Here is an 18,883-nt window from a genome sequence, read left to right as displayed (position 1 = left end):
CTCCTGTAATCGATCGCTGAAGATTCGGCTCGGGGGTTCACTAAATGCATCTTGCTTGGGTCCTCTTCTGCTGCACTGACAGCCAAAGTTCTGTGAGGGAGATCATGTGACCAGGCAGGCACTAGATTCAATTGGTTCACTGCTAGAGAGGGAGAGAGGGCAGGGTTCAAAAATGTGATGCTGTTTCAGAAGGGGAAGGGGATGTGACTTTATAAATGGTTGCTTCTGGAACACAAATGCTTGCTACATTAGAATACAGGAAAACAATCTTTCAAATTGTTTTATTTTTTATTTTTAGTAAATGGTCCAAGTATTTTCTCATAGTGCAGAACTGATTTATTAAAAAAAAAAACCACATGTAGGATATTGCTTGAATTGCAGCTTTGAAACCAACGCTGTTTGTGTTTCAAAGTATTGTGGGAGCAAAAAATGGCAGCAGATTGATTTCATTGTGCCCTTCATCTTGCAAATATCGCCCCGTCGCTGCCGGAGGAACCGGCGGCTCAGTGCAGGAGCGGGTCACCCGCTGACCGGCCGTTTGCCTAACTTTTTCTCTTTCATTCTAGCGGACCGAGATCACCAGCAGGATGTGGCCGTGGCGGCCGCGGCACGGCTCCGGGTCCAGCCGGAGGAGCGCGGCGAGGGGATGCCGAGGCGCCGGCGGAACGTCAACAGAATGATGGCTCAGAGGAGGGCGCAGCACATGGAGGAGGAGATCGAAGGTACAATGCTGGCGGGGTCACCGCAGTGTTATTCCGTCCCGCGCACCAGGGGGCGGCCGACTCCAGTCCTCAAGGGCCACCAGCAGGTCAGGGTTTCAGGAAATCCCTGCTTCAGCGCAGGTGGCTCAATCAGTTTCTGCTTCAGCGCAGGTGGCTCAATCAGAGGCTCAGTCGAAGACTGAGCCTCTGATTGAGCCACCTGTGCTGAAGCAGGGATATTGTGACAACCTCACCTGTTGGTGAGGTTGTCAGAATATCCCTGCTTCAGCACAGGTGGCTCAGAGGACTGGAGTTGGCCATTCCTACCTTTAGACCATGGGCTTCAAGCCATCTGGAAATGTAAATTTGAACCTAACATGACCTGCAGCACTTTCTGTTCTGGGGACCCCCGACCAGGTGTTTGGGGAGTGAATGGCCAAGGGTCACCCAAGAGGAAGCCCATATAAGGGGTTCCGTTGTCTGCTGACCTCCTGAGCAAGCCTGACCCCGGCAGGGCCCCGAGGGCTCCGGGATGCTGGCATTACTGAGTTTGTAATCGTTTAAAAAAGTTAGAGGGGGTTCCCCCCCCCCCAAACAGGGTGCGTCAAGATAAGATTTCTGCCAATTAAAAGACAAAAGATGATGGAAATCGCCTGACGTCCACAATTAAATGAATAGTTGCGGCGAGAGCTGTGTGGCTTTCTCGATATATAGATATATATCTATATATATATAGATATATATAGATATATATATATATATCTATATATATAGATATATATAGATATATATATATATATATATATCTCGCACACAATTGATGATGTCAGAGGTCAACTACATAAATAAACGATGTGGTCTCGAGGAATATAGTGACTGTGGTTATCAAATATGGGCCGAATGAGCAGCTTGGTGGCAAGAGCCTTAGAAATGAGGCTGTGTCCGGTTTCAATGTCTGTGTCCTCTCTCTTTGACCTTGGGCAGGTCCCCTTTATCTCCCTGTGTCTGAGACCCCTCAGTTAGATTGTTAGCTCTCCGCAGCAGACATTGAGCGCAATGTTATTGTTCTCACGGACGCTCCGATCAGCTCCCAGGAAACCCGGCGCGCTCCGCGCACCGCTGCCGCAGGTGGCTTTTAAAAACGTATATTTATTGTTAATCCTGTTTTAATATTATTCATTTTAACCCCGTCACTGCCAGCAAAGCGTGGCGGAGCCCTCTGGCAGGAGAGCAGTTTTATTCGCCATCTGCACTGCGTCACTTGCTGGCTTAGGCAAAAGTAAACCAAGGAATGTGGCATAGGTTAGATGGCACACGTTTTAAATTTTTTAAAATTATTTCTTCCAAAGATGTATGTATCAGAATAAAAATGGGAGAGAGGGCAGGTATGTTTAACAAGATGTAGATAAGAACATGCCTTTTATATTGCACATCATGTAACAGACAAAGAGTTCCTTTAATCTTCATGAAAATCTACCCACGGAGACAGTCACATGGAACTTTACGAGGTACAATTGGTGCACTGTTAGAGAGAGGGCAGGGCTGAAAAAGGGGTGTGTCAGAGCCTGTTTCAGAAGAGGAAGGGGATGTGACTTTGTAAATGGTTGCTATAGAAACAAAAAAAGGGTGTTTGTGCCGAGCACGCGCATTTTAAGTGAAACTTCTTTGTCTTTTGTCACACATTGTATTTGTGATGGTGATATTTTTCATTAAAAATCAAAACACCAGTTCAGTGACATAACACGAAGTGTGACTTAGAACGCACGTGCTCGGCACTAATATATTTATAGTAACTGTGAATTTCGCGCGTGTGACACTGCGCGCTTGTGTGTGTGACTCTACTTGTGTGTGTTTGTGACTGTGTCAGTGTGTGTGTCAGTACCAGGATCTCGGATGACCCGGCTCTCTCGCTCTCTCCCTGCTCGGTGTTCCCGGCTCCTCTCCTCTCGGTCAGTGACGAGCATGCGCAGAGGTCCGTGGTGCGCATGCGCAGAGGTCCGTGGTGCGCATGCGCAGAGGTCCGTGGTGCGCATGCGCAGGCGCAGAGGTCCGTGGTGCGCATGCGCAGAGGACCGCGGTGCGCATGCGTGCTGGAAGAGGAAGGAGCGCCAATGTACTTGGTGGACAAGGGCAGTACTGCGCATACGTGGTGGGGCCTGCAAGCTGCTCTTCTGCGTATGCGCGCGCCCATTAGCAGCGTGACGTCACTTTTGTTACGGTTTTTCGTTGCAAGGCAATGCATTTTTTCCCATGAAAACCCTGAACGTGCCAGCAAAGAAGTTGCACTTCATAAAGCTTGTTACATTAAAATACATAAAAATGTAATTTAGAGTGTTTTTTTTTTTTTTTTAATGCTACAAGTATTTTCTCATAGTACAGAACTGATATATTAAAAAAACAAAACACACACAAACGTACTGTAGCATATTGCTTGAACTGCAGCTTTACAGTAGGAGTATGTTTTTCCCATTAACATTAGGTCCCAAATGTGCTGGAGTACAGTAAGAAATCCCATTGTGATTCTTAAGAAATTCCAAGGGGGATTGTTTTAAAATCCAGAACAAACCTCAGTTTCTGTGTCACAGACCTCTCACCAATCTGATGTCAGTCTCACTGATTGTTAGCATCAACAGCCTCCTAGATTTCCGTGGTGTCACAGCTATATCTCGGCACCTTTCTATTTAAATCCCCCTTTTTTTGTTGTTGTTGCATTGGACCCCCCCTGATTAGCACTGGTTTCCATCCAAGGAGGTTGGTGTCTGTGGGACCTAACAGTAAAAGAATCAGGCGTGGGGGTGTGTGTGGAATACACACCGCTCAGCTACACGCATGCTTCTTCCGTGCTGTCAAAGAGAGCAAGAGAACCCTGTAAATTACAAAAATATATATATATATATATATATATATATATATATATATATATATATATATATATATATATATATAATCACAATTGTAATTTTTATCGTGAGTGCAAGCATGATCTCATTACACGGTGTAGAGCTGCAAAGAATGGTCAAAAAGAAGCAGAACAAACTCTAGAGGGAAGATAAAGTGGCCGTGCCTGGCTGTTTCTTGAGCCCTTTATTCATTATTTAGTTGCTGCATCCTGATAATGTGTCCTGCACGGCCCAAGGCATTTTATAATAATAATCAGTGTTCGACAAACCTATACATTTGCACGCCCCGGGCGAGTGGATTTAACATCGTGGCGAGCTCCTATTGGCCCAAGCAGCACACGTGTGGTACTAGGTGGCGAGTAGATTTTTTTGTTCGGCGAGTAGATTTTTTGGTGATTTGTCGACCACTGATAATAATATCTCTCTTTCATATAGCGCTTTTGTCCCAATGGGACTCAAAGTGCTTCACAATGACAGTGTAGTGCGCGGTACGCAGCACGTAGCATTGTTACAGGTGCCTGAGGCACAGGGAGTTTAAGTGACTTGCCCAAGGTTACAAGGAGCTGACACCGGGAATTGATGCTCAGTGCCAGTCTGGGTCTTTACTCACTGAGCCACACGCATACACACACACACACACACACACACACACACACACACACACACACACACACACACACACACACACACACACACACACACACACACACGCAGTCCAGAATAAAAAAATCATAGTAAATATGTAGCTATTTACAGCAGTAAAAATTTTTTTAACACAGTTGTGTATACACACCGACGTGTATACTTTACACGCGCACGCGCACACATGCATGTATACACACTAAAAAATCAAACCTTCAGACTGAGTACAACAACAAAGAGAATCCCTTCCACCTCGCAGGATTTATTACAAAGTAGAAAGAAAGAGAGAGGGCCCCCCTGCGGGACTGAGCATGGCGCAGGTTGTAAAGATCTCCTCACAAGTCATGCGCTCGCTCGCACTTTCTGTAGCGCCCCTCGCTCGTGTCCCATCGCTGTGCATGTCACTCAAGAATTCAGGGTTTCCTAGTCCCGTGCGGCAAATAAAACGTTTATTTTTGTTTATTTACGTACAACCTGTGGTGCTTACATAAAAATAATTTATTAAATAATAATTTGATATCCTCTTTAAAACGAGCCATGGTATTTTACCTTTGAGGTAATTTAGTACATTTTAAGGGCTAAGTAATGGTTTTCTGGCAAATACAAATATACACTGTATGATTTTCCAAGCTTTGCCAATAAAACTCTAAAGGCACTCTGCATCTTGGGATTTTGAACTTATTTGTATTGGACAATAATTTCCTGTGGTAGTAATTATCCGCACGCGCGCACTGTCTATCTCAGATGAGCCTTCGATAGTGATCTGGCTGGAAGCAGTAACAATTATTATTAATTGTATGTCTTTGCCTTCCTTGGCTTCTGATATTCATCTTGTCATTAGAACACTCAAAATAACTGGTGTCTGCAAGAATATTTTATCTATATCTGTTGTTTCCAGAATTCTCATGTTTTGAACGGAGCTGTGTGAGAGTGTGAGAGTGTGAGAGTGTGAGAGTGTGAGAGTGTGAGAGTGTGAGAGTGTGAGAGTGTGAGAGTGTGAGAGTGTGAGAGTGTGAGAGTGTGAGAGTGTGAGAGTGTGAGTGAGTGTGTGAGAGAGAGAGTGTGTGAGAGAGAGTGTGTGAGAGAGAGAGTGTGTGAGAGAGAGTGTGTGAGAGAGAGTGTGTGAGAGAGTGTGTGAGAGAGTGTGTGTGTGTCTCGACACATCCAAATCAGTGGGTCTTTCCACGAGGAAATTAGGAGTGATTTGTTCTACAAAAGGAAATATAAGTCCCAGAGACGGAGGGAGCAATTTATTAAGCCCCTATGCCCCTGAGGCATATCTGGCTTATGGTCCCTGGGGAAGAAGGAAGATTTATTTGGTGGTGTAGCCTACTTGTTTCTGTATACAAAATCGTAATTGGTTCCATTGGCTGAAATTAATTGGATCAGAAGGAATATTTTCACAACGTCTGTTGCACACATACAGGCGTAGTTCTAGATCACACATCACCCTTCTAGTAAATCAGCGTGTACCGTGCACATACGTATGAATACACGCATCCATTCATGAGTGTGTGGGCAGTGTTTTTGAAGAATTGATTCACCTTCTAGCCGAGTGATTTATCTGCTGGGACTAGCCGTATGCAGCCTCGTAGGGGTTCCAGTAGTGAGTAGAAGACATGATTCATTAATTCATAACGAGCTGTGGAAAATAGAAACATTTAAGATGTGCAGTAAGTTGTAAGTTGGGCACAGGTCTTCGCTTCCTACATGTACGGTAGATCTGCCATAGCGTAACATCTTGGGGAGAGAAAAAACAGAGGGTGTAGCTGTGACAAGCGGCAAAAGTGAATTCGCCTTCCAGAGAAGATCCGCTTTTGCTAATGTGGGCGATCTCTGTATTTTTTAAGTCCTTGTTCAATTCTGCGTGTTTAGAAAGATGAGCTCATCCTTCCCTGTTTTGTAATAGTGAGATTATGTGCTAAATGTGTGCTTTTCAGTATTATGCGCTTTTTGGAGCCGTGACTTTCTTTTTCCCCTGGTGCATAACTCCTTCCTATACAGCGTACGATAATAGCAGTCATAGGACCGGCCTCCTTTAAAAAAAAGAAAAAGAAATGGCACCCCAAAGCCAACATCATGTAAAGTGGCGTTGAGTCCGTCTGACTTCCATTGGAGGTGTGTGTGTGTGTGTCTCACTCACACCCAAACACACTATGTTCGCATTCTAGGAATCCTGGATTTTCCTTTGGGACCACTGGTCATTAGTCAGCTGGTTATGGATTTTGTTGACTGGCGTCTTCTCTTCTTCTGTTCTGGGTGAGAGAAGTAGAGCAGAGACGCCGTGCTAGAGGCTGCTCTTCCCATTGCTCCTTTCCAGCCGTTAGTTAGGGAATCAGCCGGCCTCTGTCAGTGGTACTTGTGGTGCTGTTTTGGACCATTAGGCATTGGATATACTGGGCGCGCATGACATTGCGTGCCTGTCGGTCAAGCAATCTGTGATTTACTTACAATATGGTGCAGCGCCTCCACCTGGGAGGGATCCCAACAGAGTGGGAGTAGCCCCTCACAGGACACAATCACAATGAATACAGACACTTGTAAAAGGAATTGGCATTTTCTGTACATAGATAACTCTTACCACTCTATTCTCTATAGTGTCTAAAAGTACAACTGCCCATGCACCCTGCAAGGCGTTCACCACCATCATGTGCCCCACACCGTGTCCACAGTACAACCCTTCCCACCCTTGTGCTGTGGTCAGCGCTGCCACTATGTATGTGAACTTTGTTGGTGCACTTATTAACGATACCTGCCCAGTGCTCCCAGCACCTGGGCCCGCAGATGTCTTCACAAAGGATCCGCCGATCCATGATCTCCTCAGCGACGTCCTGGACTCCGCTGCAGCGATTGTCCCTTAAGGGTGGTCCTACCCTGATGACGGTTCCTCTATCTGACTAGGCCTGGTCCCAGATCTCAGTCTCTGTGTCGCTTTCTTCTCTCTTCTCTTTTCTCTCTTTTTTCTCTTCCCTATCCTAGGGCCAGTCCCTAAAGCAGCCACAAGCTTAATCAATGTCTCAGGGCCTAGGGGGTTCTGGCCTAGTACAGAGGCTACTTGTCTCTCTGCACCTCCTTCCCCTATCCTCTCCTGGCACCTACTGCCTAACGTGGTCCCTGTCTGTAGCATCTATATCCTGTAGTGGGGATTCTAGCCACCCTATTGGCTCTCTTCTGGCATGTGACCGCCGCCGAGACTAATATTCGCCCGTAAATGTATGCACTTCCTGCTGGAAGCACTTCCTGCTGGTAGCCACTATTCGCACATTTGAAACCTGCTCTAATGACTCCTATTGGCATATTTCCCAGGTATCTCATGGGTGCCCATCATTTTTGTGTAGAGGTTTCTCTCCACGTGTTGAGGGGATATATATTTATTTGAGTGGTGTGCAGAAGTATTCACCCCCTACCGATAAGGTCGTTGAATTACAAATAATATATGTGCATTTTTTTTTTTAAACTATTTTTATTCTAAGCTGCAAAGCTGTAGTTGTGAAACTGAACACTGTTATATGAGGAGGAGGGTAAATGTCCGCAAAGGAAAGACCAGTGAAAGGTTATGCAGTGTTGGGCTTGCGCCAGACATAACGCTTGGAATTTAGACCAAAAAGTTACATTTTTGTGTGTGCGAAAAAGCATATAGATGGTGTTGTAGATGTGGAAAAAGGGTTTTGTGGTCAGACGAGACAAAAATGTAACTTTTTGGTCTAAATTCCAAACGTTGCGTCTGGCGCAAGCTGAACACTGCACATCACGCAGTCGCCACCATCCCGGCTGTCAAGCATGGCGGTGGCAGCATCATGTAATGGGGATGCTCCTCTTCAGCAGGGACTGGGAAGCTGGTCAGGATAGAGGGGAGAATGGATGGTGCAGAGTACAGGCGAATCCTTGCGGAAAAACCTGTTTGAGTTCAGCCAAGACTCTGACACAGGGGAGGAAATTCACACGTCAGCAGGACAATGACCCGAAGCACAAAGCCACACTGGAGCGAAAGAACAAGAAGAGAATGGATGTTCTCGAGCGGCCCCGTCAAAGTCCTGACTTGAATCCAGTCAAACATTTGTGGCGAGAGTGGAAGCTTACCGTCCATCGATGATCCTTAACAAACTTACCAGAGCTGGATCGATTTCCCCGTGAAGAATGGGCTAAAATGTCCCCATCCTACCGCGCAAAGCTAGGAGAGACCGGTCCAAAAAGACTCATAGGAGTAATGTCTGCAAAAGGTGTTTCTACCAAGTACTGACCTAAGGGGCTGAATACTTCTGCATCCAGTAAATCTCGCTGTTGGTTTCCTTTACTGACATTTAACCTCCTCCTCATATAACAGTGTTCAGCTTAATCACTACAGCTTTGTAGCTTCAATTAAAAATAGTTCTTAAAAAGTGTGTGTGTTTTACTGTCCTGTTACTAAAAGGGAAACTGAGCACCGTGGCAAGCCGAGGGCCCTACGTGTTTAAGAGTGTGTGTGTGTGTGTGTGTGTGTGTGTGTGTGTGTGTGTGTGTGTGTGTGTGTGTGTGTGTGTGTGTGTGTGTGTGTATGTGTATATATATATATATATATATATATATATATTCTCAAGCAGGGCGCCATTTCACGTCGTGTCTCAGACCGAACTAAATGCGGCCACTAAAATAACACTTCAGTTGTAAGTACCATAATAACAAAAAAATGAGAAAAGAAAATATAGGACCCTTTCAGTGTGAGATGGGTAGGCAGATTATTGGAGATAAGGAAAAAGCTGAGGTATTAAACAAATTCTTTGCCTCTGTGTTTACCCGGGAAGAATCAAGTTCAATACTAGTGCCGCAGGAGGAAGCCACAACCTCCATATTAATGAACAATTGGTTAACTGAGGAAGAAGTTCATAAGCGACTTGAAAAAATTAAAGTAAATAAGGCAAAACCATTATATTTAATATTCAAGGACTCAATTTCCACAGGCTCAGTACCACAAGATTGGCGTAAAGCAGATGTGGTGCCTATATTTAAAGAGGGAGCTAGATCACAACCGGGAAATTACAGACCTGTAAGCCTGACTTCAATAGTAGGGAAACTACTTGAAGGTTTAATACGGGATAATATTCAGGAATACCTAATGGAAAACAAAATTATCAGTAATAGTCAGCATGGATTTATGAAGGATAGATTTTGCCAAACTAACCTTATTTGTTTCTTTGAGGAGGTAAGTAGGAATTTAGACCAGGGTAATGCAGTTGACGTGGTCTACTTAGATTTTGCAAAGGCTTTTGATACAGTTTCACACAAGTGGTTGGTGTACAAAATAAAGAAAGTTGGACTCAGTAATAATATATGCACCTGGATTGAAAACTGGTTAAAGGACAGACAACAGAGGGTTGTCATAAATAGAACTTTTTCAGGTTGGGCTAAAGTCGTGAGTGGAGTACCTCAGGGATCGGTACTGGGACCCCTGCTTTTTAACTTGTTTATTAATGACCTTGAGGTTGGGATCGAGAGCAAAGTCTCCATCTTTGCTGATGATACTAAATTGTGTAAGGTAATAGAATCAGAGCAGGATGTAATTTCTCTTCAGAAGGACTTGGAGAGACTGGAAACGTGGGCGGGTAAATGGCAGATGAGGTTTAATACAGATAAATGTAAGGTTATGCATTTGGGATACAAGAATAAAAAGGTGACTTGCAAATTAAATGGAGATATATTGGGGGAATCCTTGATGGAGAAGGATTTAGGAGTGCTTGTAGACAGCAGGCTTAGCAATAGTGCCCAATGTCATGCAGTAGCTGCAAAGGCAAACAAGATCTTATCTTGCATCAAACGGGCAATGGATGGAAGGGAAGTAAACATAATTATGCCCCTTTACAAAGCATTAGTAAGACCACACCTTGAATATGGAATACAATTTTGGGCACCAATCCAAAGAAAAGACATTATGGAACTAGAGAGAGTGCAGAGAAGAGCCACCAAATTAATAAAGGGGATGGACATTCTAACTTATGAGGAGAGGCTAGTTAAATTAGATTTATTTACATTAGAAAAGAGGCGTCTAAGAGGGGATATGATAACTATATACAAATATATTCAGGGACAATACAAGGAGCTTTCAAAAGAACTATTCATCCCACGGGCAGTACAAAGGACTTGGGGCCATCCCTTAAGGTTGGAGGAAAGGAAATTTCACCAGCAACAAAGGAAAGGGTTCTTTACAGTAAGGGCAGTTAAAATGTGGAATTCATTACCCATAGAGACTGTGATGGCAGATACAAAAGATTTGTTCAAAAAAAGGTCGGACATCTTTTTAGATGGGAAAGGTATACAGGGATATACCAAATAAGTATACATGGGAAGGATGTTGATCCAGGGATTAATCCGATTGCCAATTCTTGGAGTCAGGAAGGAATTAATTTTTCCCCTTAATGGGGTTTTTTGTTTGCCTTCCTCGGGATAAAAAAGTAAGTATAGATATAGGATAAAGTATCTTTTGTCTAAATTTAGCATAGGTTGAACTTGATGGACCTATGTCTTTTTTCAACCTCATCTACTAAGTAACTATGTAACTATGTAAGTGCAACGTTAAATTTAGCAGTACTTAGATTTTCAATGTATTATAGTTTTATGGGAACCTTAAAGCAGCAATACTGGGTATTTTTCTTTATGGCTTTCGAAGCCGGTAGGTCCTCCCAAGCTATATAGTGCTGTGCTATGTACTGACTCCCCCCTCTCTCGTTCCCAAGAAACTTACCGGGGGGGGGGGGGGGGTTAGCTGTGTTCTCCTTGGGACTTGTGCTGGCTATTTGATTTCCCTATAGGGAGCAGGAACACCAGTATCTGAGAACCACATGGTCCCTGGAGCTAAACATAGCGCTGCGTATCTTCTAAGCAGGGCCGCCAACAGAAATCATGGGGCCCCGGACAAATGAAAGGAGCATTTCCCACCCCCCCCCCCCCCCCCCTCGCGTCTATTTAGCAGGGTTCCAAAGTTACTGGAGACCCCAAAAACGTACCCGGGATTCAGGTTAGATTCCCGACTACATTGAAGCGCAGTGCTCCGGTCAAACCCCTACCATGAAAAGCGTTCTTGCAGCTTGCCCCTAGGTCCTGCTTCAGCACAGGCCAGGATAGGTAAAATGAGGCACAGGGAGGAAAAGGGTAACTGAAACAGTCAAGGGGTTCCTAATATAAACAGGAGGGGCTGCCCAGTTCTTACCCAGGTCACCCTCGCTTGGGGATAAGGGGTTGAGGGTTTACTCCAGCCCAAAAATAAAACCGAGAGGGTTTTATTAAGATAAGGCTGAGCAGGTTTTTATTAAAATGAGAAGTTTATTTATTGACTGTCGGAGATATGACTAGTGGGAGAACAACGTTACAGGTTTCACTCTAACACCCCAAATAAACTTAGCACATGTTAATAAAGAAGAATAGAAAAGTATAGGTTATTAAAGCGCGTATGTTTTAAAATGTTGTAAAGTGTGCCCATGAAACAAAGCAGGGTCTTCCCTCTCCTGGGTTTGACTGGGTGGGTGGGTGACTGAGTGACTGCCAGGGTGGGTGGGTGCGTGACTGCCTGGGTGGGTGAGTGGCTGGGTGGGTGACTGAGTGAATGCCAGGGTGGATCTTCAAATCCACCGCTGGGGGCAATAACTTTGGCTTCATGTGTACATTTATTCTCTTTGTATCCAGGCAAAAGTGATGCAATTCTGAGTCAAAACAATTGCACCAAAAAATATCAAGAGACAGGGGGTGCCCAATGCTACATCCAATTGACAAAACATATATGATGAAAAGTATAAAGTAAAATACTTCAATAATAATATTAAATACTTGGTTATTTAGTTAACCCTTTGGCCAAAGGCGTCATAAGCCTGCATACCAACGTCAAGGTATAACCAAATTAATGGTCCTACACTACACTACACTGTGAACCCTTCCTTTTACCTCTGTAAGAGGGGAAGAACCATTATAGGTCTTGTTCCTGCATCATTGTACTTTATACTTTTCATCATACAGGCAGTCCTCGGTTATCCAACACAATGCGTTACTCAAAATGGCGTTGGATAGCGAAACATCTTAAAGCGAAACACCTTTTCCCATAGGAACACTGTTTAAATGAAAGATTCCGTTCCTGAAGGCATTTTTAACACTAAAATACACCAAATATTTTACTCAGGCAATAAGATATGCAGCACACACATACATTATATAGTGTATACACTGTATTATATATATAATATAGCATAATATCTCATGTAATTTAATAATATAATATATTATATAGTATAATATAATATTATATGATATATTATATACACACAAACAACTTTGCAAAGCATCGAAAGAGCTTGGATAAGCCGTTTTGGCGTTGTAAAAATGAACATAGGTATGCATTGCATAGCGTTGGATAAGCCATTCGTTGTAAAGCGAAACGTTGTAAAACGAGGGCTGCCTTTATATGTTTTGTCAATTGGATGTAGCATTGGGCACCCCCCTGTCTCTTGTTGTATACCATTGCCACGCTCAGTAGCTCTCTGGTTGACATAAATATATGTTCATCATGTGGTGGGTGTGGGAGTTTGAGCTAACAAAAAATATCATAAGAGAAAACTGATCTCAATAGTTTTTTTTCTTTGATACACGTGGTGCAGTTTTTTGCTCCACTTTGGCCTTAATACAAAAACCCCGTGGTGGCGGGGGGGGGCAAAGTGCTGAACTCCAGTCCTCAAGCTCCCACAACAGCTCAAGTTGTCAGCATATCCTGCTTCGACATAGGTGGCTCAATCAGTCCCTGCTTCAGCACAGGTGGCTCAATCAGAGGCTCAGTCAAAGACTGAGCCTCTGATTGAGCCACCTGTGCTGAAGCTGGGATATCCTGAAAACCTGACCTGTTGGCGGAGGGGCTTGAGGCCTGGAGTTGAGCCCCCTGCCGCAGGGTATTCATCTTGGGGTGTGAATGATTCCTGTTGTGCAATGACATGTGGACTTCTTTTGTTATCGGGGATTCTAGGTTTTCTTTTGTCGACTGATACAATTTTCCAAATGTAACACATTCAGCAATTACTTCCTTATTGCTATATTCCATTTCTGCTCTGACGAGTATAGTTTGTTATAAGAAACTCTTTAAAACATCATGGATCTGCTCGAATGAAGTTTCTATTGCCAGATATTTGGTTTATCCACCTGTAAACCAGGCCGCTACTTGTTTTCCTGGGCCCTACCAGTGTAAGTCCTGTTGGGTGCAGGCAGTGGATTGGTTAATTCCTTCAGAAAGGCCTTGTGTGCTATTGCAGCTTTAGATACATTTGATGTATCCAAGGGTGGGCCTAGCAATAGCCAGAAAGTGTCAGCCTGAGGGGTGGATACTGGTTGTGTCATATGCTTGATGTGATGGCCTGTCAGAATCCAGACCTGTTCTGTTATGGGTCAGGGTTACAAACACAATCCAAGGGTATAAATACTGGCACTTTCCCAAAAGTGGGCGTGTCACTTTTCTCCCTCTGTGGAGTGAGTACCAGCTACCCTGGGTCTCACTAGGAGGCCTAAGGAGGAGCACCATGCAGAAGGCCTGGTATGGGACTCAAGCCCCATCAGTAATACCTTCATTAGGGGAAGCCAGGAAAGATATGCACTGCTGTAAGATCCTGAACATACAATAAATACCATGGAAACATCTATCCGAGTGATTCACTGTCTTGGGCTAAAGAAACGTGTCAGTCTGGGCCATCCTACTATCCAGAGGATCCAAGCTGACTGGAGGCGCTGCAACCAATGAACAAAGGTACCCTGTGAACCTGTCCTGATGATTCCACACACCACCGCGGAAGTGCTCAGCCCTCCTGTTACCTCACAGGTACGCACCACACCAGAGCAAAAACAGTTTTCACGAGATGATGGTGATGGCAGACGATAAAGCATTGTATAAACTCTTGAGTTTGCTGTTCTGCATACAGTAAATAAAAATACTACTTGTGGTACATTTGCATGTCTCGGACAGCTCTGCAACCCTGTTCTTCCCCATTATCGGTTAGCAAACAGTGCTGCCACGGCAGCCAGGGCTTCTGGGTAATAACATGCAAATGAGCAGTGGGTCTCGCTTTACTTCTCATCCATTTTAACATGAGCTTATGCCTGGCGTATTGCACCAGGTTTCAGTACAGCCTGTTTATCATATGGAACTTACCAGTTGCTCTCTTTGGACTATACCCGCAGCGTGACCGTGAGGTAATGCACATGTACCATGTAGGAACGTCCCCACATTTCATTTTTTCTGTTGGGGCCTCATGTCCGTGCAGAAGAGCTGTATTTAATAACATGTTTATCTTTACAAATGAGTCCTGTGTTCATTTGCCAATACGTCCCCTAGAAGCCTTTGTGAGTTTAGTCTCCTAAAATGTGAGTATCTTGTCCCCACGCACTCCCTTTTCTAGATATTTTTTGTGTGTGTTAAAATCATGATTAATCTTCTGTGGTTACCATGATCACCTTAAGGCCTCGGACATGGTGAAAAGAAGAGCGCTGAGCCGCGCTGACGCTGGTGCTCTCCTGCTCAAGCAGGAGCTTTTTTGTGTCCCTGCATGAGCGTCGGCGTGTGCGCTTGTGTATGCCGTGCGGCTTCCCTCAGCGGAAAACCTGTCTGTCTCCTGCAATTACACACGCCTCCGCACGCATGCGGCCTACGGCACTATGTCCCAGGACTTAGCCTGCACCGGGCTCTGAGGAGAGCTCCATTTTAGCCTTTTCGGACACTTGGTATTTGAAATGCTTTTTTCCTGAGCATAGTATTGGATTTAAAAAAAGAAAAGCAGCATTGGAAAGGATGAGAAGAAATCTCTTAAAGTAAGAAAATGCAAATCCCCGTTTTCTCCTCTCTCCGTGCAATATACTGTACGGACCAGTTTTTTTGTTTTTATAATGTCAGTGGCTGCAGTGAACCTCCAAACATGTGAATAGCAGACACGGCGTGGGAGGGGGAGGCGAATGTTTTCTCAGTTCTACCACAAATGTGTGTCGGTTACTAGGCCCCCGTGCTTAACTCTTTCACTTCCAAAACGTATAAAGCAATACCGAAATATTGCTACTTTCTTACAATTGTCTAATGGCTGTGTTTCTCAAGCAGGGTGCCCGGTCACCCTGAGGTGCCTCGGACAAACACACTAAAAGCACACACACTGTAATTTATCACACCGTATGCTGCAATGTTGTATGAATTTGTTGCTGATTGAAATATTTTACATTTAATATAACAGAAACTGAACTTTGTCATTATATTTATAGTCCATTATGGCAAATGGAAAAAATACCACTTGTTAGCACGTTCACATGTCTCAAACCCTGCCTTTCCCCTTTATCTCTTGGCATATAGTGCTTCCACTGCAGCCAGGGATTCTGGGTAATGACATGCAAATGAGCCCCTTTTGCTTGTCCATTTTAACATGGACCCCTATAAGTTCATGCCAGCCGTGATATGGTGATAACTAAATTCCGATAACCCTAATTGTGAGTGTAAAATGAGATTGTAATTAGATACCTGTTTTCAGTTTCCATCCAGTTTTATTTGATCTTCAAATAATGGGACCTTTAATAAAATGGTGGTGTACCCCAGTAACTGGATCATCTCAAAAAGGGAGCCCTCTGCAAAAAAAAAAAAAAAAAGTGAAGAGAAACACTGGTCTAATGCAATGGGTGTCAGCTGTCTTTTCGAACTATGGAACAATTATTCTACGATGGTAGAAGTTTCCTCCGACTGTTGCTACTTTGGGTTCTGAGGGCAAATGTATGGTGACCATATTTTGTCCCGGCAAAAACTGTGACAAATGTCAAGCAGTTGGCACGCATGCGCGATGGGCACTTGCCGGCTGCTCTAGCGCATGTGCCACCGGCAGTTGCCGACCGCATGATCGGCATTTGCGGTCGCTCGGGTGCATGCGCGATCGGCACTTTTTTGGGGTGCTGTCCTGATGATTTTTTTTTTTTTTTTAATCCATTTGGTCACACGTGCGCGACCAACGGGATTAAAGAACTGGGACAGAGCCTTAAAACCGAGACTGTCCCGGCTAAACCAGGACATCTGGTCACCCTAGGCAAATATCCAAAATCGGACAAATTTGCAAGTGGTCCCAAGATTCCACAATTTGGGAGCGGGACCAGGCAGGAGGTAATTATGGCATTTTTGATCCGACTTCTTATACCGTCTAAAACTAAAATGAACTGGTAGTGAGGTGTATTTTAAAATATAGTGTTAAACAGTTGATGTTTTTATGGTAACCAAACAATTTAGAATATTTCTTTACAATCTGTATCTAGTGTCACAATAAAAAAAACTGTTTATGTGAATCTTAGACTCTGCCGGAAAATTGTACGTTTTCAATGTCATCCTGTTTTGTGAGTAACACCATCATTAGCCAGACAGATAAAAGGAATAAGTATCTGATGAGATTAGAATTACCCCGGCCCAGTGACAGAAAACTGACAAGCAAGAGTTAAACTTGGAGGCGAAATCTCTCTTGGGTAACCAATTACACTGATAATTTGTGTAAAGCAGCAATCCTGTCTGAAAACTATTTTAAGTATTATTATTAGTAGAAGTATTATTATTTTTAGTATTATTATTTGTAATATTAGGATTATTTATAATAATAATAATCCTATTAATATTATTATTAAGTATATTATTACGATTATAATCCTGATATTATTATTATTATTATTATTATTATCATCCTCATCTTAGAGCCAGTCCCCTGGAGTTGATCAGTGGTCTCCTGACTGCCGGAGACCCTAAGTTTCAAAGAGATTTGTACTTTATGCGCTAGTTTTGACACGCAAAGTACAATAATGGCGGGGGACTATAAACATGGCTGCCAGTGTCGCCAATGGAAGCTTTTCTATTGGCTCGCAACTCTTGGACCATGGAGTCCTCTGATGTCGGGGGAGCACTGAGAGACTCTGCGGGTCCCACCCAAGGTTAGGTAGACTGGGTAAGAAAATGTGGGAGGTTTCTTCATTTACTGTAACATTGACTTGCATTGGGCGGCAGGAATTAAATATGGGGGAGCCGGTCATTCTGTACCTGGCACGTTTTATATCCCTTTTAAAACCAGAGACAGAACATAAAACACAGACAAAGCTCAGTTTTTAGCACATCCATTTTATATCCCCTCTGCACACTTACACACAATCCCACACGCTGATGCACACACACTATCACACTCATACATGCAAACACACACCTTAAATACAGACCCCATGATGTATGCATCGTTTTATTTATAGAACGCCAATCATGTACGCAGTGCTTTACAACATTACAATACAAGGTACATGGCAAACTGGGGACAGGCGTGATGGGTAAATAGCTGCATACTCCAAAGGAAGACCCTGCCCCGAAGAACTCACAATCTAAGTGGTAAACATCCTCACACATGTACACAGATACCTGCACACATGTACACGGATACCTACACACGTACACAGATACCTGCATACCTACACATATGTACACGGATACGTGCATACTCACACACATGTACACAGATATCTTCACACACACACGTACACAGATATCTGCACGTACACAGATACCTGCACACACACGCACACAGATACCTGCACACTCGCGCGCACACACGTACACAGATACCTGCACACTTGTGCGCACATGTACACAGATACCTGCACACATGTACACAGATACCTGCATACCTACACATATGTACAAAGATACCTGCATACCTACACACATGTACACGGATACGTGCATATTCACACACATGTACACAGATACCTGCACACACACGTACATAGATACCTGAACACTCGCACACGTATACAGATACCTACACGCACACAGATACCTGCACACTCGCACACGTACACAGATACCTGCACACTCGCACACGTACACACATACCTGCACACTCGCACACGCACACAGATACCTGCACACTCGCACACGTACACAGATACCTGCATGCACACAGATACCTGCACACTCGCGCGCACACGTACACAGATACCTGCACACACACACACATTCTTAATGCCAAATTGTAATTCTTTTGTTTTTTATTTGATGCTGTATGGGTGCTGCATCTTTGAAAGTTTAAGGCCTTATTACACACACACACACTCACACTCACACTTACACACTTACACACTCTTCCCTCGTCCTCTGACTCCCTAAATATGTGATCGGAAAAAGTGGATCTATCTGTTTTTCAGCGGCAGAAGATGATGACGACGACGAGTCGGCCGAGGCGCAGGCGTCAGGGAAAATCGGAGCGAAGAAGCAGAAGAAACTGGAAGAGAAACAGGCGCGGAAAGCCCAGCGGGAGGTAGGAGTGCTCGCGGGACCCGTGCGCAGCGCCGTGTATACCTACTGTCTGACTTTGCTGCGCTTATTATATTCTTAGCATTCCCTGTATTGTCTTTGTGTAGCGCTGAGTACACGGTCGGCACTATATAAATACATACATAGTGATAACTTGCACACAGACACCAGAATGATGTACCCCCCCCCCCCCGACGTGTGCTAAAGTACAATGTGTCCTGTGTTGTAACTACTCTTCCGTCCTTATCAGCTCCGCGTACACCGTAGAAAATGGCGAGCATCATTACAAAACATGTTTGTCTGTTTATTAATCCTTTTTTATAAAGCAAATACAAAATCCATGA

At 44.0% G+C, this 18,883-nt stretch overlaps 1 protein-coding gene across 1 annotated transcript in view; it reads left to right on the top strand.

Moving 5' to 3' along the window:
• Window positions 1-18,883, top strand: part of DDRGK1 (DDRGK domain containing 1) — an 82,225-nt gene that overhangs the window by 4,947 nt on the left and 58,395 nt on the right. The window contains exons 2-3 of the mRNA XM_075572641.1: window positions 567-722; window positions 18,431-18,543. Coding sequence (XP_075428756.1) covers window positions 567-722; window positions 18,431-18,543 — 269 coding nt within the window. The remainder of the gene's footprint in view (window positions 1-566; window positions 723-18,430; window positions 18,544-18,883) is intronic.

This window comes from Ascaphus truei, chromosome 1 (assembly GCF_040206685.1).
Source record: "Ascaphus truei isolate aAscTru1 chromosome 1, aAscTru1.hap1, whole genome shotgun sequence".
Lineage (NCBI taxonomy): Eukaryota > Metazoa > Chordata > Amphibia > Anura > Ascaphidae > Ascaphus > Ascaphus truei.
The sequence above is the reverse complement of the archived record's forward strand: the minus strand, read 5'-3'. Positions and strand labels throughout refer to the sequence as shown.